Raw genomic sequence first — 24,009 nt, 5'->3', positions numbered from 1 at the left:
TTAACACATTGACACACACACACAGCACCGTTCCTCGCTAAAACGTCCAAAATTCTAAAATAATTGCTCCTGCTACTCCTCCAGAGCAGAAAGGTCGGCTGTCGGGGTGCGATACAGATGCTGGCCTCGTAGGGCCTGCTGGAGAGCGCCCGCGTGCTGTAAGGACCCTCTCACGCACTAAGACAGGTTTCGGGTCCTTCCAGCTTTAACCTGAATGCGTCAGCCTTTGCTCCCACCACCCAGCGTTAATGGAGCGAGGTGTCTGCTGACTGCAAGTTTTAGCAATTCAGACCAACGGAGAGAGAAAAACAGAAATAAGTCGGAAACGCGGGTACGTACCGCCACCTTGTGGTCGCACATGGGAACGATCAGAGAAAACCACTGGAGATTGAGACTGGATTCTTTTCCAAGCCTCGCACCGCCCCGCCCGGAAACTCTAACTGCACTGTGCGCCTCGGGCGACGTTATTGACGGGAAACAGCCCGGTCCTTCACAGAAACTCGTCACTCCGGAAACAGCGACCCGATTCTTCCGGCCCGTGCTCTCCCAGCATCCTTTGCCTTCCGGCTGTGCTGAGTCCCTTCCGGTCAGTCCCGACTTGCGCGCCCGTTTCGAGCCTGAGTTGCGAGACGGCTTGGCGGGCTGCACCTTCGGGGCCTGGGTTCCCCCGACCGCGGCCATGGGGGCGGGCTCGGCGCAGCTGGAGGGGTACTACTTCTCCGCGGCGCTGAGCTGCACCTTCCTGGTGTCTTGCCTCCTCTTCTCCGCCTTCAGCGGGGCGCTGCGCGAGCCCTACATGGACGAAGTCTTCCACCTGCCGCAGGCGCAGCGCTTCTGCGAGGGCCGCTTCTCCCCGGCGCAGGTGGGTTCCCCGGCTCCCCGACTCACGAGCGCCCCGCCACCCTCCCGTTTCCAGATCTCTCGGGCTGGGGGATCCCCGTCTGAGACCTGGGGGGCCTTTGCTAATGAGTGCTCGAGCCGCAGGTCTGACTCCCGAGAAGGAAGGAGTTGAGGGAGTAAGTAGTGGCGCCTGACGGCGTCTGCTCCAGCTCGCCTTCCCCGGCCCCGCGCGAGGAGGCCCAGCAGTGGGCCTTGGGAAGGCCAGGAAGCTTCTCTGTTGCCCGTGTGGCCTTTCCCGCCGTGCTTGGGAGGGGGACAGGCACGGATCTGCAGCTGCCATTAACAGTTGACACTCGTTTCTTCCCGAATACTGTTAAGAACCTGCTGTTGGCTGGATAAACTCAACCAGTCAGATTGCATCATTTTAAAATAAGTTTTGCCCATATCAATAGGTGCGGGTTCAAAAACATACCATTCCTAGAAATATAAAATATGCTAGAAAAAGACCTGATTTTAAATTTTGGTGCTGTTATTTGTTAGTTGGTTTCAAAGCCTTGAGAATGTCTTAAGTGTCAGGCTGCTCACCTGCAAAAGTACTAACAGGTTGCATTGCAAGATTAAACACAGAGGCTTTAGCACAACCCCTAAACTTAGACACAGTGTCACCATAGAGCCTGTGGTCCAGTCTCAACACTTCTTTCTCTCAACCAAGGTTTATGTGCTTTGTAAAACTGGAGGCTTTGCAATTTAGTCCCCAAAATGCAGGCTTTCTAAAAATCAAGTCTTGGAAAAGAGAAATTTTAAATTATTGTCTATTGGATGCTAGCACCTTAATTACAAACAGTTGCAGAGGCAAAAAAACAAAACAAAACAACAAAAAACAAAAACTTGTCCACAAGGAGATATCTGATCTTCAAAACTTACTTAACCATGTCTTAGAATAACTTGTGAAGATTCTGGATTGTTGGCACAGATGAAGCTTGGGCTTGGCATATTTATGTCTGTCTGTTACCTCTTGCTTTTGTTTCATTATTGGTGTTTCCTTTTAAGTGGGATCCCATGATTACTACCTTACCTGGCTTATACCTGGTGTCAGTGGGAGTGGTCAAGCCTGCCAGCTGGATCTTTGGATGGTCTGAACATGTGGTCTGCTCCATTGGAATGCTCAGATTCGTCAATCTTCTCTTTAGTGTTGGCAACTTCTATTTGCTGTATTTGCTTTTCCGAAAGGTGCAACCCAGAAACAAGGTATGTTTCTTTCACGAGAGTATGTGTATTCGGGTTCACAGTTATGAAGGTTTTAGGGTATTTGGAGGAACGCATCTTAAACAATTAGTATCTGTGTATATCTTGTGAAGATGAATCTAAAAAAGATATTAGTGAGTTGCAGACAGGTTTGATAAATATTTGCTGAGGTTATTTCATGAGCTAAGAACATTTCTAGGACCTTTTCCTGTGGAATTTACATTTTCTTTAGAGGAAACAAACTTTACTTGGGAAATTTTATAGTAAGAATGCAGGCCCTGGAAGTGGAGGGCTTGAGTTTGAGTGCTGTCCCCGCCTCTACTGCTTATGTTACCTTTGCAGAAAACCATGTCTATGACTTAATCTGTTAAGTAGGAATAATAATAATAATAAAATAGAATTCTCAGAAAGAATGGTTCTCATAGTAGCAGTTATGAGAGGGAAGTGGACCGATGATGCAGTGAAGACACACGGGACACCAAGAAGGAGCTGAAGAGTACTTACTGCAGCCTAATGGGGAGGCAGGGGAGTGGGTGGCCTTGGGTTGAGTTTCCCAAAGAAGATGGCACCAGAGCTGAAGCACAGTGCACAGAGAGGGCTTAAGGGTGGGAAAAATCCTGGCAAAAAAACAACATAAGCAAAGGAAGAAGAAAGACGTGGAAAAATAAGGATCAGGGAATTACTGTTCAAAATTACAGAATTATAAATTAGATTTAGATGGGGTTGAAGTCAAGAATGTCCTTACACATGTGTGTGCATGTGTTCCCTAGAAGATGTCTTTGTATGTCATGGAAAGGTTTTTGAACTTTTCTAGTCACGGATGGTGCATCTTTTAATTTTAATCCAGGGAATGGCGTGCTCTGATTTGGTGAGCTAGATTAAGTGAAAGATGTAATTTAAGGAGATAAAAGCCCTTTTAAGTTATGATGTCTGTCAGAAAGGCAAAAAGAAGATATGTAATTTTAGACTAGGTCTACTATTTTCTGAAAAATCCTGTGATTTTATCATAAAAAGTAACATCTTTGGGTAGAGTTGTACAAATGCTCTACACACATTTACATTTTTGCTAGCATAGGGATTTGAAGGGTTACTTTTAGAGGAAATTGGTTATGATGGCTAAGTGAATGCTTATTGAAGGTGCCAAGACTTCATCTCAGAGAAATCAAATTACCTGCATGGTGCCCTGTTCATCTCTGCATTCTCCACAGAACTTAGTTCACTCTGTAATACTCAGTAACTCCTCAACTTTTTGTTGAATTATTCAAAATGGTTTAAGCTATAGGAGCATTGGCACACATGTGTGTTCTAGTAGCCTAAGAGCTGAGTTGTGACTAAAACGTAGCAGGCAATGTTGTTATAAATGCATGTTTCCAAAGCCAGGCATGAGATCAATATTGAACACGTTTTGTTCAAATAAGGTTAAAGTAATGTTCTTTAAGTAACTTCATTCCTTCACCAAAAATAGCATATTTGTTTTGTCATGAAAGTAATTTTAACCATTTTTCTACCTAAGGCTGCTTCAAGTATGCAGAGAATCTTGTCAACACTGGCACTGGCAGTATTTCCTACACTGTATTTTTTTAACTTCCTTTATTATACGGAAGCAGGATCCATGTTTTTTACTCTTTTTGCCTATTTGATGTGTCTTTATGGAAATCATAAAACTTCAGCCTTGCTTGGATTTTGGGGCTTCATGTTTCGCCAAACAAATATCATCTGGACTGTCTTCTGTGCAGGACATGTCGTTGCACAGAAGTTAACTGAAGCTTGGAAAACTGAGCTACAGAAGAAGAAAGAAGAGAGGCTTCCCTCAGTTAAAGGACCATTTTCAGAATTCAGAAAAATTCTTCGGTTTCTTTTGGGGTATTGCATGTCCTTTAAAAACCTGAGTATGCTCTTTCTTCTAACTTGGCCCTACATCCTTCTGGTGTTAGTGTTTTGCGCATTTGTAGTAATTAATGGTGGAATTGTTATTGGTGATCGGAGTAATCATGAAGCCTGTCTTCATTTTCCTCAGCTATTCTACTTTTGCTCTTTTACTCTCTTTTTTTCCTTTCCTCACCTACTATCTCCTACCAGAATTAAGACTTTTCTTTGCTTAGTTTGGAAACGTAGAACCCAGTTTCTTGTGATTACCTCAGTCTCCATATTTTTAGTTTGGAAGTTCACTTATGTTCATAAATACTTGCTAGCAGACAATAGACATTATACATTCTATGTATGGAAAAGAGTTTTTCAGAGACATGATATTGTGAAATATTTGTTAGTTCCAGGCTATATATTTGCTGGTTGGAGTATAGCTGACTCATTAAAATCAAAATCAGTTTTCTGGAATTTAATGTTTTTCGTATGCTTGTTTACTTCTACAGTTCCTCAGAAGCTGCTAGAATTCCGTTACTTTATTCTACCTTATGTTATTTATAGGGTTAACATACCTCTGCCACCCACTTCCAGACTTATTTGTGAGCTGAGTTGCTATGCATTTGTTAATTTCCTAACTTTTTATATCTTTCTGAACAAGACTTTTCAGTGGCCAGATAGTCAGGATATTCAGAGGTTTATGTGGTAATATCAAGAATGTTTTGAATTTTCAGACTTCATATTTAGACTGTTTCCAAAAGGAATACTGAATAGGTAAAAGTTATGGAATTTATTTTAGGGACTGCAATGATCCTGAGAACACATCTGATTTTTAGATATATTTTAAACGTGTAGAGCAAATCCAAGGAAGTTCAGTATAAAGAAATGAGAAAGTTCCAAACCTGCTTCAGAAGCCCAAATGATGGAAAATAAAAGTGTTTACAATTGTTTTATTGCATCTCTGATACTGTTAACTGGAAAGCTTGGAAACTTTTTACATATATGTTTAAGAAAACTGGAATGCTTCATAGTACTAGATACTGTATTTTTTCCCCCCGAGAAAGAAATAGCAAAATATTTGGAAAATATTTACAAGTGATCAGCCAACATTCTTGATTTGAAAGGTGTTTAATGTTTCAGAAATTAGTTTTAGTCATGAGTTAAAATAAGTTTATCTAGGTATCAAGTTAGTTTTTATTTAAAATCTAGAAATGATGAAGCCGAAGCACTAATTCCCAGTATGAAATGTATAGGCCAAAGATAAATGGTATTGATTCTAATACCTTGTAAAGAAAGTTTTTCTTTTCTTTTTATTTTTCTTGAAACACATTTTACTGTATTCATTTCCTAGGGCTTGATATAGGAAGTGACCATAAACTGGTGGTTTCAAAAATTCCTCCCATTTTTAGAGACCAGAATCTGAGTCAGAGTGTTACAGGGGTGATTCTTTCAGGAAACTCTGAGGGGAGATCTATCCCAGGCCTTTCCCAGTTCAGGGCCAGGCAGAACCTGCTTGCTGATTGACACAGCACCCCAGTCTCTGCCTCCATCTTACTGTGGCTGCCTGCTGCATCTCTTCTTCCTTCTCCTGTAAAGACAATGCCATTGGAGTTAGAGTAATCCCAGGTAATCTCGTCAGAGATCCTTAAGTATATCCACAATGATCTATGAGGGCCCCCTTTTCCAAAGAAGGGCATATTTGCAGATTCTGGATAGACATCTTTTATGAGAGAGAGAGAGAGAGAGAGAGAGAGAGAAACATAAGATAAACCTCATGAAATTATCAGGAGATAATACTTTTATTTTAAATAAAATTGTCTTCATTGAGAAGCTTAAAAAAAAGTGACTTTCGAGACCCCTCTCAGAAATGCAAATCAAATTGATATTTGAGTCCTTCATCCAAAAAAATTAACAGTTAAGAGTGCCAGGGGTTTAGCTCAGTGGTTCCACAGCCTGCCTTGCAAGCACAAGGGCCCGACTTTGATCCCTGGTACCAAAAAAAAAAAAAAGTTAAGTCATTTCATCTAAGTTTATTCTATAGATTAGGGAATATCTGCTGGGGTAGGATATGTGTATATATGTTTGGGTTCTGTGTTCACTGTTCTCTGTGCCTCTATTGGGTCATCATTCCACTCCAGGAAATTGTATTTTGAGGCATGTTAACTTTGACTTGAACTAGGAACTGTGAATAGAACTTTTAACCTAAGTTTACATTTGTAAGTTTTTTTTAATATATAAAAACAGCTATATGTGTGAATAAATTACTTTCCTTTCAGTGTTGGATTGTGCTTTCTCTGGGTTTTAAATAGTAGATTTGGGTTTAAATAGATTCTACATTTGCAAATATCAAATTATGTGAAGGTGAAAATTCTAGTCTTTTCAGAATTTAGGAGATTGATTCAGTTACGAAAGCAGGACATATATTTTTTACCCACACTCCTTTTTAATAGAATGAAAAAGCATACTCAAAGAAATAATGCTTTTACCACAAATTTATTATAATGGAGAACCAAATCTTGAAAGCCAAAATTGAAAAAAAAAAAACTTATAAAAATAAACTTTCTTGTTTGATGGGACTAACACAAGTCCTAATGTTCAGGAATATTTCTAAGAGGAAAACCTTTCCACTCTAACCTGTCTTGCAAAAGGAAAGAAAGCACTTTATTCCCATATAACTGAAGAAGACTGCTTTTTGAAGAGTTTACTGTTTTAGTGTTGAGTCACTTCCACTTAAAGAAATGTTTTGGAAAACATGAAGAGAAGAAAAGATCTTCGCTTTCCATAAAATGCAGTCTTTGAAATTTTAGAAAATGCTGTTAAAATAAATGCTGAGCAAATATTTGTTGTTTTTATAATAAGATATGATTTCAGGATTATTGCCATTTAAACTAACTTATTTTTCAGTAATTTTTATTTTAAAAGGGATTCCTGATATCTTTGTGTTTCAGACACAAATTTTGATTAAATTTTCTTGGGCAGTTAGAAGATAGCCATTGACTGGTGTAGATTTCCCAATATATTTGACAACTTAAAAGTATGACCAATAGAGAGGCTTAGAAAAATAGATCATGCTTTCTTAATTGTTCAAGATTCTATTCCAAACTCATTCCTGTAAAATGATTCTACTTGAAAAGCCAGTTATTCCTAGGTCTTCAGATCCTGGCTTTTACACACATTTAAATTTTATTTGTGTGTTGGACTTTTTCCAAGAAGCCCGTAAATTTTTTTGTCATGAGTTTTGAAAAAATAAACTCATTTGAATTGTTTGATTAAAAAATGATTATGAAAAACTGACATGATTGATAGAGAGTCTGGAGAACTTGCAGTCACTTGTTCCTGGTCTGAGAGTAGGACTAAAGGGCACATGAGATGATTTGGTCCATAAATTGTTTTAGACTAAGTAACCATTTTCACCTACTTCTACCTTAGATAAAATTGTACAGATACAATATTACCTGTAGATAATATATTGTGTACTTCCTCACATTGATGCCGTCTTTTAGCAAAAGTCCATATATCTTTTATAATTGCATCTGATTATGTATTTAAATGATTCGGAAATACAGTGCTCCTCACTGTAAACACAGTATTCCATTGTGGCAAGAGAAATAATTTTAATTCTTTGGCCACATTTGTCTTCTTAGAGTCATTTCTGGAATGTACTTAGCCTGTCATAAAATACCTTATCATAAATCATTTATTTCTAATAAATAGCTTCATATAGAATGTATTTCTAGTTTGAAGTTAATTGCCACCTGATGTTATTTTGTCATACTCTTCTAGAGAGAAGAGATGAGTATCTACAGCTGTTCTTTATATCCCTTAAGTAGACTATTACTTTGGATCCACTTTCCAATAAAGTATGTCACATAAATTCATGTTTATTAGATGAAAATGCATTGTCTTTGAAGCAATTATAGTTTTGTTAATGAAACTGATAAAAGTGAAAAAGTTAAGTGGAAATATTAGGAGCTACAGGCGTGTAGAAAATGCCTTAGCATCGGGATTACTGCTTTATATTTGATTATGGCTTTGGTATCTATAAGGCAGGTTATTTAAGGCAAGTTGTTTGGTCCTCATTCCAAATAGGAATAACACTGGTCCTAAATCTGCTCGGTGCCTGGCATGGATCCAGCCTTATTTCAAAAGATACTCATCCCCTGCTGTATATTCATGAAGTTCTTGACCGTCCTATTACACATACCACATAAATGTATATTGATTGGACTTGTTCTTAATATACAGCAATGTAACTATCCTAGAAAGAATGAACCACATAACCATAGCTAGTTTTAGGAAATGAATTCTATTTCATAGGAAGAGCCTCCTGACTTTTCCTGCCTCATCTTTTGACCTTGTGTTAAAACATTTCATTTGCTATAGCATGTAACAGTTACATGTATATTTATTTGTAAATATTTGTTGTTTTTGATTTGAAGATTATTGCTGTTTAAAATACAAAAAGTAGTTTTCAGTCATTAAGTTATAGAAACAGTATAACTTTGATGGTTTATAAGATTTTAATGGGAAAAGAAATGCCAACCAATTACACATATATTCTGTGTTAGTTGAGTCATACCTATGGTGTAACTGGTAATTATTTTTTTGTTTGGGGTATTTTATATACATTTAAACGCTAGTGTCACACATTTCCAATATACTAAAACATAGTTGAGAAGCTTAAAATAAAATGGATAAATATATCTTTTTTAACATCTATAAATTCAAAAATAAATTTTTTAAGATTGAAAATTATTTGTAGGGTAAGAAATTTTGTTACAGGTAATCCAGTCATACCTATAATGTGCTGGGTTTCTTTTCTTTTTTGTAAGCTTTGGTTGAATTTAATGTTAATTTCATTTTAGTTCAGTCTGTCACCTTTATGGCAAAAGAAGAAAGTGTGTTATTCTAACAAGAACAGTATAAATACTGAGTTGGCTTTGCCTCCTGAAACATGAGCAGTTCATTTGAGCCATGTGTAATAGCACATACAAAATGAGGGAGAAACAGGAATAGTAATAATGATAAGTGCTATTCTCTGTTGAGTACTGGGAACATTTTATATGTTGTACTGGCTGACTTATGAATACTGTCTTCTTTGGTCCTACTCATGCCTGTGTTGTAGATGTTGATTTCTACATGGCTGGAGAAACTAAAGGTCAAATAAATCTGATGATTTACCCCAAATCCACTCTGACTCTAAATGGACATAGGTTGGTCTGACTCCCAAACCTGGGAGTTTTTTACTATTTCATTTTGTAACACTGTGAAAGATTTTCATTAAAGGAAGTAAAAGAATATGGTGAGAGAGAGTTGATAATCTGTCTTTGTCCTGCCTGGCCAGATCACTTATAGCATGATATTTTTGTATTGGATGTAGTTATTTTTTTTTAATTGCTAACAAGTAATTGAAGGAGCTTGAGCAAAATGGTGAGAGTTTACAATTTTTTGCAAGACAGTTAAAAGAATATGTTATGCTTACACAAATTCAGTAACTCAGCTCTCATACAAATTGTCCTTTAATCAGTGGTCAGTCAAAAGATTTCTACTCGTGAAATTTTCTAATTGCTTACTCTGCATAGAAATAGATCCCCCACACCTACAAATTAAGTTTGTTGTTCATTGGATGGAAAATTTCTTTTTACCAGAGATTCTTTCGTAGGTTCAAGTAGCAAGGTAGGGTAAAAGTATCTGTCAAAGATGGCTTACAACCCTGTGCTTTTGTGTTCATAATTTCATTAGAGCTAATTTTTTTGCATTAACTGATAAGTCATTGTGAAATATTTCTGGTCATTTACATGTTGTCTCTGATATATTTTAAATTTCTGAACAAAACTACTTTAACTCTATTTTGTTTTAGAAATAATTTGAAATGAAAAACCTAAGAAAGGTATTGTAATTATGTTTCAGTGTACTAGTAAGATTATATTTTTAGTCCTACATATCAGTGGAAAGAATATGAGTGAAAAGATTTAGCTCCCTAGTGAAAACTAGGGGAAACCTTTTTAAAATTTTTCAGTTTAACGTTCACTAGGTGGTGATATTGTGCTACATTTCAAGTTATTATTGTAATTAAACTTTGTTTGAATTAACGTTTTAGTTTTGCATTGTTTTATACCTCAGATTTCTATTATCGTCTGTTAGATTATAACTAAAACTGATTGAGTTATATGAAGCTAAAATAAATGTTAAAGAAATCATTTTTGTATTTTATAACCATATATGAGATGCCACAACTAATGTATATTTTTCTATGTGGCATGCTTTGCTTCTTGGGGCATTTAGAATCTTATCCTACAAAAAAGTGGTGGTCATGGCAAATTTGAAAATGGCATAGAATTGTATCAGCCACTGTCTTCAGTGCTTTACCCATTTTTTCTCATATAATCCTAACAGCCACATGAGATCAGTACCGCCATTAATAGCACCCTACACAGCAAGAAATTGTGCTATTTGCCCAAGATTGCAACATAACTGGCTGAGCTGGGATTTACAGCCAGGCAGCCTGCCCAGACCCTATTGTTTTTAACTACTCGCAGTGAAAGGGAGAATGGAAAAGGCTACTTTTGGCATTTTAGAAGGAAGAAAGTTGTCACAAATATAATTGCCTAGTTTCCCAGGACAGAAAAATGAGTCCAACATGAATTTTGGCTCCTCTAGAAACAAATAGGCTTCATGTACCACTGTATCTTCCATTTTGCTTTTGACACAGTGTCTCAAACTGATATGTATGTGTCCATATAAATTTAAGGGACAGAAGAAACCAGGGTTTAGGTCTTGGGTCATATTCATGCACGCAGAAACGAAGATCCTGTTTCCAAATGTAGGAGTGCAGTTGTTTTAAAACGGTTAGTTTTTTTTTAAAGAGACACTTACTTGGAAGCAAATCATTAAACATGACATTTTGGGGTAGTTTTTAAAAATTCTCTCTGAGATACTTTGATCTTTTAAACAGTATGAAAATATGTTCTAAATTTTTAAAAAAGTTTTACATTTTGTTAGATACTAAAGTGGAGATGTCTGTCTTGTAAATTATATTGTGAGTTCATGTCATTTAAAATTGCTTTTTGAATAAACCTATATAAGAATAAAACTTTTTTAAAGTTTGTTCAAATATGTTTTTTGTAAATAAATTCGTGTTTTATAATACTTTATCATTTATTGTATCTACCTAATATATTCTCTTAATCTAAACTGAAGTTTGGCGGCTTTCCCCCCCTCTGTACTACCTTTATTAATCTTACTGAAATAAAAGAATTGCTTATATTTAAATACCTGTAATGGCTATCCTTCTCTAGCCTGGGTATCTTTTTAGTTTCACACTAAAAAGAGGGTATTTACATTACTGACCTTGGGTAGTAACAGTGGCTAATATTTATGGAATGCTGCTATGTACTAGACTAACATTTAATCTTTAAGGACTCCAGGAGGCAACTATTACTATAATCTTTATTTTACTCATCAGAAAAGTAAGGAACAAAATCGAAACAGTTTGCAAATTTGGGAGCTAGGGTTTTTAGAAGAAGCTCTCTTTAAGGAATGAGACTGAGTCCTGCTAAAGTAGCATAACCTGATGTCCTGTCTTTCAGAGGAGTTGAGATTATTTCTAAGTAGGAAGTAAGAGCAATGTTCAGCTATAGGCAGTGGGGAGCAGGGAGAACATTCACACGCTGCAACCCTACAGGAAGCAAAGTGGTGAAAAGTAGTTATCATTTCAGAAATAGTAACTAGATTTCAATTCAAACAAGATAAAGGGAATGGCGCCATGCCCCTCCCTTAAGTCTTATTGCTGGTGATACGGGGCTGGGAGAGAAGGGTATTAGTTTAGAGATTTTACTGCAGCATTTGGCTTGAAAGGTTCTTAGGCTAGCGGAGAGATTTCTCAGAAGTGTTTCATGAAAGAAAACAGATATCATACCTCACTCTCACTATGTACTCTATAACTGAAGATCTGGTTAGAGAATCAATTTCAGGTGAAAAAGCTTAGCCTTGCTTGGAACTTGAGTGATTTCTCTTTCAAGTATTGAGTCTTGTGGGCAAATATATCACAAGGTCCCTGAGGTATAAAACAGCTTTGGACTTGGGAGAGCCATAGAAAGTGATATTTTGTTTTGGTTTTTTTTTTTCCTCTGAGTTTATTGGTACTTTTTAGGTATACAGTACATTTACATTCATCATTGGGATCTTGTACTTTTACATGACAGGTCTTAGTTCTCATGTTTTCCCCATACCCCTGCCCTCCTTTATCCCCTCCTTCCTTCCCCATTTACAAAAACTTTTCAATATTTTGTTTTCTTGTATTTTTTCTTTTCCCTTATTTCCTTTCTCCTACCCTTCCAACTCCCCCTACACTTTTAGCCCTTTTCTTCCTATTTCACATTGTCGATTATAACATTTGGATCTTATTTACACTTTTAGTTTAACATGCTAGAGAAACTGGTATTCACACATGTGTGACTTACTTCACTTAAGAGTGTGACCTCAATATGCATCCATTTTGCTATGAATCACTCCAATTTCTCATTCTTTATGGCTAAGTATTCATTTTATAAAAAAAAAACACATCTTTATCCAGTCTCCAACTGATGGGCAATTGGGCTGTTTCCAAGTTGTAGCTATTACAAGCTATGCTGTTATAAACATGGGTGAGCATATATCACTGTGGTATGATTCCTTTAATTCTTTTGGAAAGATACCCAGCAGAGAGATAGCTGGATCAAATGGAACCTCTAATCCTAGTTCGTTGAGATATCTCCATATTGCTTTCCATAGTGGTTGCACCAGTCTGCACTCCCACCAACAATGGAGAAGGGATCCTTTCTCCCCACATCCCTGCTGACATTTGTTATTGGTTGATTTCTTGATAGCAGCCATTTTTTTCTGGGGTGAGGTGGGATCTTGGTGTTGTTTTCATCTGCATCTCTCGAGCGACCAGTGATGTGGAACATTTTTTCATGTATTGCTGCTTCTACTTCTTTGTCTGAGAAATGTCTGTTCCATTTCACATGCCCATTTTTGAATCTGGTCTTTATATTTGGGAGGCCTGATTTTTAAAAGTTTTATATTCTAGATAATAGTCCTTTGAGGAAAGACTGATAAATTTTTTTTTCCCCACATTGTAGGTTGTCTCTTAGTTCTCTTGGTGGTTTCCTTTGCAGTGCAGAAAGTTTTTAATAAGATGAGATCCCAGTTGTTGATTCTTTATGCTTGTTCCCCTGATACTGAGGATTTGTTGATAAAGTCTTTTCCTATGCCAGTGTCTTCAAGGGTTCTGCCTAACTTCCCGCAAATTTAGTGTCTCTTTTTTAATATTTAGATCTTTAATCCACTTGGGTTTTAGTTTAGTGCATGATGAAAGATAAGGGTCTAGTTTTAATCTTTGGCAGGTTGAAATCCAGTTTATCCAACAACATTTATTAAAGAGGCTGTCTTTCCTCCAGTGAGGATGGTTGGCTCCTTTGTCAAAGATGAGGTAGCTGAGTACATCTGGAGTTGTTTCTGTATCTTCCAATCTATTCCACTGATCCTCAGGTCTGTTTCTTTGCCAGTAATGTGCTGTTTTTCTCAGAGTGGCTTTGTAGTATAGTTTCAAAATGGGAATTGTGATACCCCCTGCCATGTCTGTTGCATAACATGGCTTTTGCTATTCTAGGTCTCTTCTGGTTCCAAATGAAACTTTGGATTATCTTTTCTGGTTCTGTGAAATACACTGTTGGAATTTCAATTGGAATCGCATTGAATCTATATAGTCATTTTGGAAGTATGCTCATTGTCACTATGTTGATTCTTCCTACCCAGGAGCAGGGGATATCTTTCCATTTCCTTATATCCTCTTGGATCTCTTTTTTCAGAGTGTGGTAGTTTTCAGTGTAGAGGTCTTTTGCTTCTTTCATTAGATTGATTCCTAGATACTTCATTTTTTTGGATGCTATTGTGCAAGGAATTGATTCCCCAGTGTCTCTCTCAATGAGTTTATTATTTGTGTACAAGAAGGCTATTGATTTTTGAGTGTTGACCTTGTAGCCAGCTATTCTGCTGAAAGTGTCAGTTAAGTCTAGAAGTATTTTGGTGGAATTTTTTGGGTCTTCTATGTAGAGTAGCATGTCATCAGAAAATAATAACAGTTTAACTTCTTTCCTATCTTTATTGCTTTGATTTCTTTCTCTTGTCTAATTGCTGTGACTAATGTTTCCAGTACTAGATTGAAGAGGAGTAGTGATAGTGGACATCCTTGTCTTCCTGGTTTTAACGTGAAGGTTTTCAGTTTTTGGCCATTTAATATGATGTTGGCTGTTGGTTTTTCATAGATAGCCTTTATCAAGTTGAAATATAGACCATCTATTCCATGTTTGAGGGTTTTTATCATGAATGGGTGTTGAATTTTGTCAAATGCTTTTTCTGCATCTATTGATAGGATCATATGGTTTTTGTCCTTGACTCTGTTAAGATAGAGTATTACATTTAATGATTTATGTATGTTGAACCATCCTTGCATCCCTGGAATAAATCCTACTTGGTCAGGGCATATGATCTTCTTTATGACCTTCTGTATTCTATTTGCCATCATTTTACTAAGGATTTTTGCATCTATGTTCATTAAGAAGATTAGCCTGTAATTCTCTTTTTTAGTTGGGTCTTTCCCTGGTTAGAAAATCAAAGTGATACTTGCTTCCAGAAATGAATTTGGAAGTATTGCTTCCCTTTCAATTTCATTGAAAGGTTTAAAGAGTAGAGGCAGTAGTTCTTCTCTAAATGTCTTGTAAAATTCAGTGGTGAATCCATCAGGACCTTGGATTTTCTTCATTGGCAAACTTTTAATTACATTTTCAATTTCACTGATTTTAATTGGGGTGTTTAGAATATTTTTATTTTCTTCATTCAATTTTGGTAATTCATAAGTATCTAGAAATCTGTCCATTTCTTCTGTGTTTTCCATTTTATTAGAGTATAGGTTCTCAAAGTAGGAATTGATGATCCTCTGGATTTCTGTTGGATCTGTTGTGACTTCACCTTTTTTGTTTCTAATTGCATGGATCTGAACCTTTTTTTTTTTTTTGACAAGGTTGCCTAAGGTTTTATCAATTTTATTTATTCTTTCAAATAACCAACTTTTTGGATTCATTGATTTTTTTGTATTATTTTCTTAGTTTACATTGGTTTGAATTCTGCTCTAATCTTTATAATTTCCTCCCGTGTTCAAGCTTTGAGTTTTTCTTGCTCTTCTTTTTCTAGGAGTCTGAGATTCAACATTTGGTTGTTTAGTTGAGCTTGCTCTGTTTTCCTAGCATGGGTATTCACTACTATAACTTTTCCTTATAGAACCTCTTTTGTTGTGCCCCTTAGATTCCTGTATGTTTTGGTGTTATCATTAAATTATAAAAACTGTCTAATTTCTTCTTTAATTTCCTCTGTGACCCATTGATTGTTCAGGAGAGTGTTGTTCAATTCCCATGAGTTTGTGAAATTTTTATGATTTCTTATGCTGTTGATCTTTAGGTTAATTGCACTATGATCTGCTAATATAGATATAACTTCAATTCCTTTGCATTTATTTAAACCTGTTCTGTGAGCTAGTTTATGGTCTGTTTTGGAGAATGACCCATGTTCAGCTGAAAAGAATGTATATTATGATTTTGTTGGGTGGAACACACTATAGACGTTTATTAAGTCCATATGTTCAAAAGCTTGTTTCAGTTTATTTCATTGTTGATTTTTTTCATCTAGATGATCTGTCTATTTGTGATAGTAGGGTATTTAGATTCCCTGCTACAATTGTACTAGTGCTTATTTGTTTTTTCATGTTCCTTAATATGTGTTTTATATAGTTGGGGGCATTAATATTTGGTGCATATATATTTATGATTATGATCTCTTCCTCTTGAATTGTTCCCTTTACAAAGATATAGTGGCCTTCCTTGTTTCTCTTAATCATTTTGGGTTTGAAATTTACTTTGCAAACAAAATAGCTCTGCCTCATTTTTTCTGGGCTCCTGTTGTATGGAGAACTGTTTTCCATCCTTTCACTTTCAATCTATGGGCTTCTTTTTGCACTAGGTATGTTTCTTGTATACAACATATTGTTGGATTTTGCTTCTTAATCCATTGTGCCAGTCTATTTCTCTTGATCAGTGAATTGAGGCCATTGACATTGATGATTATAACTGATATGTACTGACTTATTATTGTCATGTTATTGTCCTTTTGTTGACTCTTTTTAATTCTTCCCCCTTTCCTTTTAGTTTCTTGTCTTGACTATTTGATTTGCTCTGTTGGGCCTCATGGTGTTGTTACGTTCATTGTCCTTTTCTAGGATCTTGTTTAGAATTCCATGTAGTGCTGGTTTGGTATTCATGTAGTTTCTCAGGTGTTCTCTGTCATGGAAGTATCTTATTTCCCCATCCATTTTGAAAGAGAGTTTTGTAGGATACATCAGTCTAGGTTGGAGGTTGTTTTCTTTTAGGACTTGAAATACCTCGCTGCAGGCTCTCCTTGACCTGAGGGCTTGTGTTGAAAGTCTGCTGTGATTCTGATGGGCTTTCCTTTGCATGTGATTTGTTTCTTTTCTCTTTCTGCTTGTAGTATTTTGTTCTTCTGTTGGATTTCTGGGATCTTGATTATTATATGTCTAGGTTTAGATTTTTTTTATCATGGCTAGTTGGAGTCCTATATGCCTCACTTATCTGTATGTGAAATTCTTCCCCTCTGTTTGGGAATTTTCTGCCGTTAATTCTCTGAATGGCTTTTCAAAGTCATTTGTATTTTCTCCTGCTACTTCATGGATTCCTATCAGTCTTATGTTATTTGTTTTTGTATCATCTAGGAGTTATTGGGTCGATTTCTCATGATGCTTTACTGTTTTAAGAGACCTCTCTTTTCATGGTCACTGAGTGCAATCCTATCTTCTATATCTGAGATTCTATCTTCACATTCATTTATCCTGCCGTGAAAACTTTCAATAGAGTTTTTAAATCTCCTTTGTATCTGTTTGAATCGATTTCATGGATTCCATTTCTTTCCTATGTTAGGCATTCATCTTTTCCATTTCTTTCTTATGCTGGGCCTTCATGGCTTCTATCATGGTCCTGAGCTTCTTTTTTTTTTTTTTTTTTTTTTTTTTTTTTGTCAGTTTCTGTTCTACAGTCTCTAATCATGTCTTTCATTGTGCTCACCATCTCTGTGGTTATGTGGGAAATTATTTCTGATTTCAATTTTTCTAGAAACTGATTGATCCATTTTATTACTTCCTGTGCTATGAGTTCAGGATGTCCTGGTGGCTGATTGTCAGACTTTTCCACCTTATTTCCTCTTGAGTTTGCCGTTGGTGAACTGGAAGTCTATCTTTGTGTCTTACTTAATTAAGTTTTTTCTCATTTTTATTTTTGTTGTTGGGCTGTTCTTGGTTTAATTCCTGGGTTAGTACTTTGATCTTCCTGATAGAACTGCTCTTTAGGTTTTGAGTCTCTAATGACTCACAGACACTCTGATTTTCATAATATCAGAAAAGACAACTCATTAAATCATTCACAACCTTTTAGCCCAATTAATATAATTGGCAATACAATAGCATCCATCAAGCACAGTTTAAAAATTGACCATTTGTGGTAGTCATTAAGCTATCACATTTAAACCATGTGAATTAAATCAAAATCAAGGAGCAGCCCAAAATATGTTTACAGTGAATAAACTCTTCAATATGACATCTTTACCCTTTAGGATGGAGGCTTAGATAGAGTTAGGAGGAGAGGACTAGATAGGTAGAAGAATAGGAGAATGTTTCAAGTTAAGCCAGGGAACAGAGGATGATGACACAAACTTTAGGAAACTGTTGAAGACAAGAGGGAAAGACAGTGCAAGAATAAGGACAAGAATAAAACAACAGTAATAGGGGCTCACTTTCCTTTGAATCTAGTCACCCTTGTGTGAAGGAAAAGGAGAGAAGAAAAAACAAAATAAGAAATTCAAATTAGTGCAGGAAGAGGAACAGAAAGGGAGATGAAAAACAATATGGGGGAAGCAAGAGCCTGAGTTGGAAAAAGAAGACAGAATTTGCAGAATGGAATGAGGAAAAGAAAGACAAAATTTGAAACACCTCTTTCAGGCTATGTCTCTGTTGTCACAATAGACAATGTGGGCAGCAGTATGCAGAACTAAGTCATTTACTCTCAGCTAGCTGATGGGCAGACCCCTGAGATTCAGGCTGAATTTGGGCTACAAGGCCAAAATTGAGTTCCCTGACCTCCTGCAGGGTTGAACTCTGCAAGGTTCTACTACAGGTTTCCTCTGCCCTTTCTCTGAAAATATTCAAAGTTCTGATGGAAAGTGGTGATCCCTCCAACTTACCAAGTATGGAGGTCTGATGTGCCTTTATTGCAGTTGTTCACTTCTGTTCTATCTTTTGGAGCTCAGAAAAATGACTTGTATGACCTGAACCTCTGCAGAGTGGATCCAGGGACTGGCACAATCAGGAGGCCTGAGAGTGGAAAGGTGGAGGGGTGGAGAGGTGGGGAGGGTCACAGGGGGGTGGTCGTGGTGGTGTTGGATATTGCATAGGTGTCTATGTGGCTAACAAGTCCTTACCGGTCCACTTGATGCAGGCCAGAGCGAGGACGGGATCTCTGCACGGCTGACCCGGTCCTCCAAGTTCCACTGGATGCAGGCCAGAGCAAGGGCAGGGGTGAGCGATCTAAATTTTTAATTAGCCCCATTTAGAAATGTTTGTCTTAGTCTTAAGATTTTTGTCCCTCTGTAATTCAGGGAAAAAAACTATTGTAACTAATCAACTATAAATATTTTAATACTCTATGAGTATACCTATGTATGTTTCCTCCAATCATATCCACATTCTGTACCCACATATTCCCTCCCAACACATAAGCACAAGTATTTCTGGTGATGGTGAGCATGTGAACTTTAGGACTATTGCTAAAAAAAAAAAAAGGAAGACAAGAGGCCAGCTAACGGTTTATCTGGAGGCACAACATTTTTCAAAGTGAATTTTTAGAATCACTTTCTCCTTTAAAATAATATCTTAGGGCCAGGGTTTTAACTCAGTAGCACCATGTCTACCTCGCAAGCCCAAGGTCCTGAGTTTAATCCCTGGTACCAGAAAAAAAAAATCCCTAAAATAGTATCTCATTCAGGGAGCATGTTGTAGTCAAATGTATATAGAATACTGACAGAGACAGATAAATATAATAAGATGTGGCTAAAAGACCATGCTGATCACTTCCTGTACTATTTGTGCACTAAAAATGTAGTGATATTAATTTTTCTGAGAAAATAATTATGATGGACAACTTTCAATCTGTTTTCTAAAATATATAGCAGGGCCAGGGATTTAGCTCAGTGGCGCTGCTGCCTGCCTCACAAGCACAAGGTCCTGAGTTCAATTCCCAATACCAAAAACAAGACGAAACAAAGAAATGTAGAGCATATCCTAGATTTCACTCCAGGGGGCACTCTTGGATATTTTTTCTAGTTAATCTGCTAGGGGTGAAATGCTATATTTTTAAAATCTTTATAATGTCACATGTTAATCAGTTTTAATTGTTAGTTGAAAGGTATTCTTTGAACATGTCTAGTTTGAAGCAAATGTATTTATTTTTCTCATGAAGTATTCCAAAAGTTTGATAAGTAGAATCTTCAATCAGATAAACACTTGCAGTCACATTTCATTCCCCATGAGACTATATGGAAACTTTAGTGGTTTCTGTTTTTCTTTCCAGTTGGAATACAAGTCAAGCTTGAAATTTACATAAAACTTTAATTCATTTGGAATTTTTAATGTATACATAATGCCGCAATGGTTCCCAAAAACTTCTGTTGATGGGCAATACTTGTTTGCTTCTGTTTGGCCATGAGAAATGTAGCCAGTCATTCTACTACAGCTGTGTATTAGTGTAAATTACCTGATAAGGAAAGAAAGAAAAGTAATTGTGTTAGTAATGCTAGGTGAGTGTCATAGAAAGTGAATCCTTTAGAAAAATAGCCATACATTTTAGCTGAAATAAATCATCATGAGTTATGTATTACGTGATTTCCCATCTAGCTTTTGCTATGTTTGAATTCTGTATACCTAGAATGCCAATAAACTATAGGTCTTTTCTGTTTTATCATGTGTGGAATTATAATGGATCATTCTTTGTGCTAGCTTTTTTAAATTATGAAAAATTATACAAACTTTTGATCATCTAGTGAGATTTTCTTTCTCAAAAGATATTCAGTTTGTAAGATTAAAAATTTGTTAGTATTGAATCTGTGATCTGGTAGATGTACTGTGCTTTTATTAGTAAATTATTGGTTAAATGTTTATCTTTAATTAAAATACTAAAGACTATTTCCTCATCTAGTTTTCTCCTATCAAGATCAAATTCTTACCAAATTGAAGTAATGATAGCTTTGAGAAGAAAGCTCATAATAAGAAATACTTAGTAAGCATCTAAAAATAAAATTCTGATCAAATATGACTTGTATATTTCTTAAGGGTTTGATAATTGGGCTTAATAGTTGATCAGAGTAAATTCAACATGATCAAAGTTAGACTGAAAATGTTCTACTTTATAATTCTCTGGTATAATTATTGAAATACCTTCTAATAAATAAGGAAGGGATTGAATAAAATAAAAATAGGCAAACTTCCTATCTTACATTGTGATAGACAATCTTTTATCTAAAGTAAAAGAGAAGCAATAAAATATGATAGAGTACTTGAAATTGAATCAGAAAACTAGGATTTAAATCCTGCTCTATTATTAACATCCTTCATGGTACTAGGAAAACAAAGCTGTCAAGACTAAGAGAACAAAATACATATGACAATTACTTAGTAGCTGTAATAACACACCATGTAATGTATGGCTTATTAAGTATATTATGTGTTACTTATTAAATATGACAATATGCATGAACAAATTTTAGTTGTATCATAATTTATATAATAGTTAATATTACATAACTGAACAATCACTAGCTGAAGAACTATTTTTTGACATGTAAAATGATAATTTTTTCTTTCCATGAATTGTAGTAACTATTTTATGGTGTGCTTGCTAATTGTACTCAGCAATTGTCTCATCATCCCAAATCAGCAGCATTTCAACTTCACATCCTAAGTAGCTTTTACATGTGGTGCATTATTTAGAATTACATTAGTTGGACTTTTTAATTCTGTAAGGAAGAGATAAAGGGAGTCATTGAGAGTAGATGGAAAAATGGGCTAGGAAAGTATGCTGGATTGCTGTTGCTATAACAATAAAAAACTCTAACCACATTATAAAAAGCCAAGTTTACTTTGCTCACACTTTTGGAGGTTTAGTTTATGATTGGTTAGTGCTGTTGCTTTGGACCTGTGATGAGGCAAGATTTCATGCCAGGAGTCATGCAGTAGCAAAACTTCTCACCTCACTGCTGAGAAGCAAAAGAGAAAGAGGAAGAAACTAAGGTCCCATAACTCCTTTGATGCCATACTTCCAGTGACCTAAAGACCTAAGGTCTTATCTCTTAAAGGTCCCACCACCTCTCCAAAGAACATCTTGAGGAACCAATCCTTTAGTGCATGAGCCTTTGAGGGATGTTCATGATCTGTTCTACCAGAAAGAAGGTCTACCTTCCCAGCTATTTAGTCTCCCATTATGGACCCTAGTGTTTACAAGGTGGGAATGTGTAGCAACACCTCATGGAGAAAAGCAACTCGGGATAAAGTCCTGGTTCAAGATAATTCACCTTTCTTTGTTTTTTCTATCCCCTTTTACATGCCCAAACCTATAAAGGTTATAATTGGATTTCTTACATCCCACTAAACCATACAGTAAGCAGGCCTTCACTCTTAAGACATGCTCACTCAAAATAACTCATACAAATTTTCCTTTGACCCAGGTTCCAATTGCTTGTCCAGTCAGATCCAGCCAGCTATGGCCAATATTGCGGATTAGATTACATTAGAATTTAAGTCACCAGTTGCTTTAACCTTGCTCAGCAATACTCTTCTTGCTTTTGTTAGGAAGACATGAGCAGGAAGAACATCCATGGATACATCCAAATTGGAATGTGCCTTTTAATAATGATCATAAACATCTTAATGTAATAAATAGATATTTGTATGTATGGTTTGACTTTTCCAGTTTTCTTTGTGAAACCACACAAAAATATAATAACTTGATCAATCAATGGTTATTTTCAGAGAACCTAATGTTTGCACTTGCTATATGAGCATGTATAACTTAATGTGTTACACACATTGAGAAGAGGAGATACAAGGGGCTAGACTCAGGAAGCCTTCCTAATATTGTGGCCTTATCACTGTATATTTTTCTGTACTAAAAGCCACATCACGCCAGGCAAAGTGTCAACTTACCTTCTGTATATTTTACTAGACTATAAGCTTCATGAGATCAAGGATTGGATCTGTCATATTCGTAAGTTTATCATATAAATATAACAAATATCCAGGAAATTGATTCAGTGATTAAATGGTTCAATCATTCCCTGATTATGTGAATGCAAATGAATAAATAACCAAGGAAGCTGAATTAACATAATTTTATATTCTTTAAATATAGAATTATTGCACATGATTCCATCAAATCATCCTCACATCCTAAGTAATTCCATAGAATTTTGCATTCATAATCAGTATCATAAATCTTTACTTATAGATCATGAAGTATATATTTGATGAAGTTGCAGTTGCAAAACAAATATCACTAGCTGTAATAGTTAAAGCAGGTAAATATTCTGTGGGCTAGCACTTTGGACCAGGCTTATCTGGAAGATATTCTGCTGATTGTAGTTAGACTTACCAAGTTCAGCTAAGCCATTCATTTGCCAAACGAAAAGATAACTGGCAGGCTGTTGTCTGGGGTTGTATGCTGCATGCATCCTTCAGAGCAGTCTGGGCTCTTTCACAGAAATAATGGCATTGTCTGGGGTCCCAAAAGGAACAGGGAGGGAAAATCATTATGTAAAACCCGTTTACAACTTTCTGCTTGTTTTATATTTGCTACCATTTCACTGGACAAATCAAAATTGTGACTAGCCAAGCATCACTGGAGAAGAATTTCTGGTCACTTTTAAAATTAACTACAGATAGATTTTTGATTCATGGACTCCTACTTTGCTATCTTTTTGAAAGTATTAATTTGTAATTGATAATAGACACAAGTTGGTGGATTAAACAGCAAATTTTTCTGCTCTCATTAATACAAGCGAGTTAGCACATATCCATGGCATTAGTTTCTTTTTATAATATATGAATTTATTCTCTAGTTTTCATTGTCAGCTCATGCACTATTTTTTCGGGGGGGAGGCTCATAATGGAGAATACTGACACTTCTAAACACTTTTTTCAGGCAATGATGTTAAACACTGAGTAATGTAGTTCTAAATTCCACAAATACAAAAGAATAATCTGAGCCATATGTCTTGAACTGTATTTTAAAAGAATACATGTCATCTGTCATGAAAACCCCACATTTTCTTCTCCATGCATTGTAAATGCTTCATTACACTGAGCTTCCTCAAAAGTTTTTGGTGTTGTATGTATCTAAGTAAGCACACCAAATAGACCTCCACGTTTCTCATTTAATTGGAATGATTAATGTTTTTTAATTATTTTGGAGTAGCCTCTTTGGAATTGCTTTTCAAAATTCTGAAGTCACATACTGAGGTAAAAAAAAAATAATTTCTTTATCTTGGTACTCTAGGAAACCTCTTTATTTTCCTTTGGTTCTTTTCCTCACTACCGCATTGTCCTGAGCTCATCCAAGCCGCCTTCCTGTTCTGCAGCTGCTCAGGAAAAGTCCCAGTGGAAACTGACCTGAGTTAGGCGGGTCTAGCTATAGTCTGGAGAGCCATTGGAAATGTGTGATCTTTTCGTGTGCTCCATCCAGGCATCATTCATTTAGTCCCCTGTTTCAATGAGCAGAATCTGCGAGTTTTAAGTAACAGAAAAACAGCTCCCCACTTAAGTATCATTAAATAGGACAAGGAATTTACTGGAAGATCAAAGAAGCATCAGTAAGAACCCAAGGCCTTCCTAGCACCTCAAACTTCCTAGCATCTAAAACT

The 24,009-nt window shown here is 36.3% G+C and overlaps 1 protein-coding gene across 3 annotated transcripts in view; it reads left to right on the top strand.

Moving 5' to 3' along the window:
* The first annotated feature begins 445 nt into the window (after window positions 1-445).
* Window positions 446-24,009, top strand: part of LOC104865975 (dol-P-Glc:Glc(2)Man(9)GlcNAc(2)-PP-Dol alpha-1,2-glucosyltransferase) — a 169,470-nt gene continuing 145,906 nt past the window's right edge. For 2 of the 3 annotated variants that reach the window (XM_019208286.2, XM_019208285.2), the window contains exons 1-3: window positions 446-862; window positions 1,891-2,088; window positions 18,540-18,619. In XM_019208286.2, the coding sequence (XP_019063831.1) occupies window positions 680-862; window positions 1,891-2,088; window positions 18,540-18,572 (414 nt within the window). In that variant the 5' untranslated portion in view covers window positions 446-679 and the 3' untranslated portion in view covers window positions 18,573-18,619. Of the gene's footprint in view, window positions 863-1,890; window positions 2,089-3,598; window positions 5,873-18,539; window positions 18,620-24,009 lie in introns of those variants that run through there. The other variant, XM_010629774.3, reaches the window with a different exon arrangement.

Source organism: Fukomys damarensis, unplaced genomic scaffold, assembly GCF_012274545.1.
Source record: "Fukomys damarensis isolate Sample0158 unplaced genomic scaffold, DMR_v1.0_HiC HiC_scaffold_15, whole genome shotgun sequence".
NCBI classification, from domain to species: Eukaryota; Metazoa; Chordata; class Mammalia; order Rodentia; family Bathyergidae; genus Fukomys; species Fukomys damarensis.
This window is presented reverse-complemented; position numbering and strand designations above follow the sequence as displayed.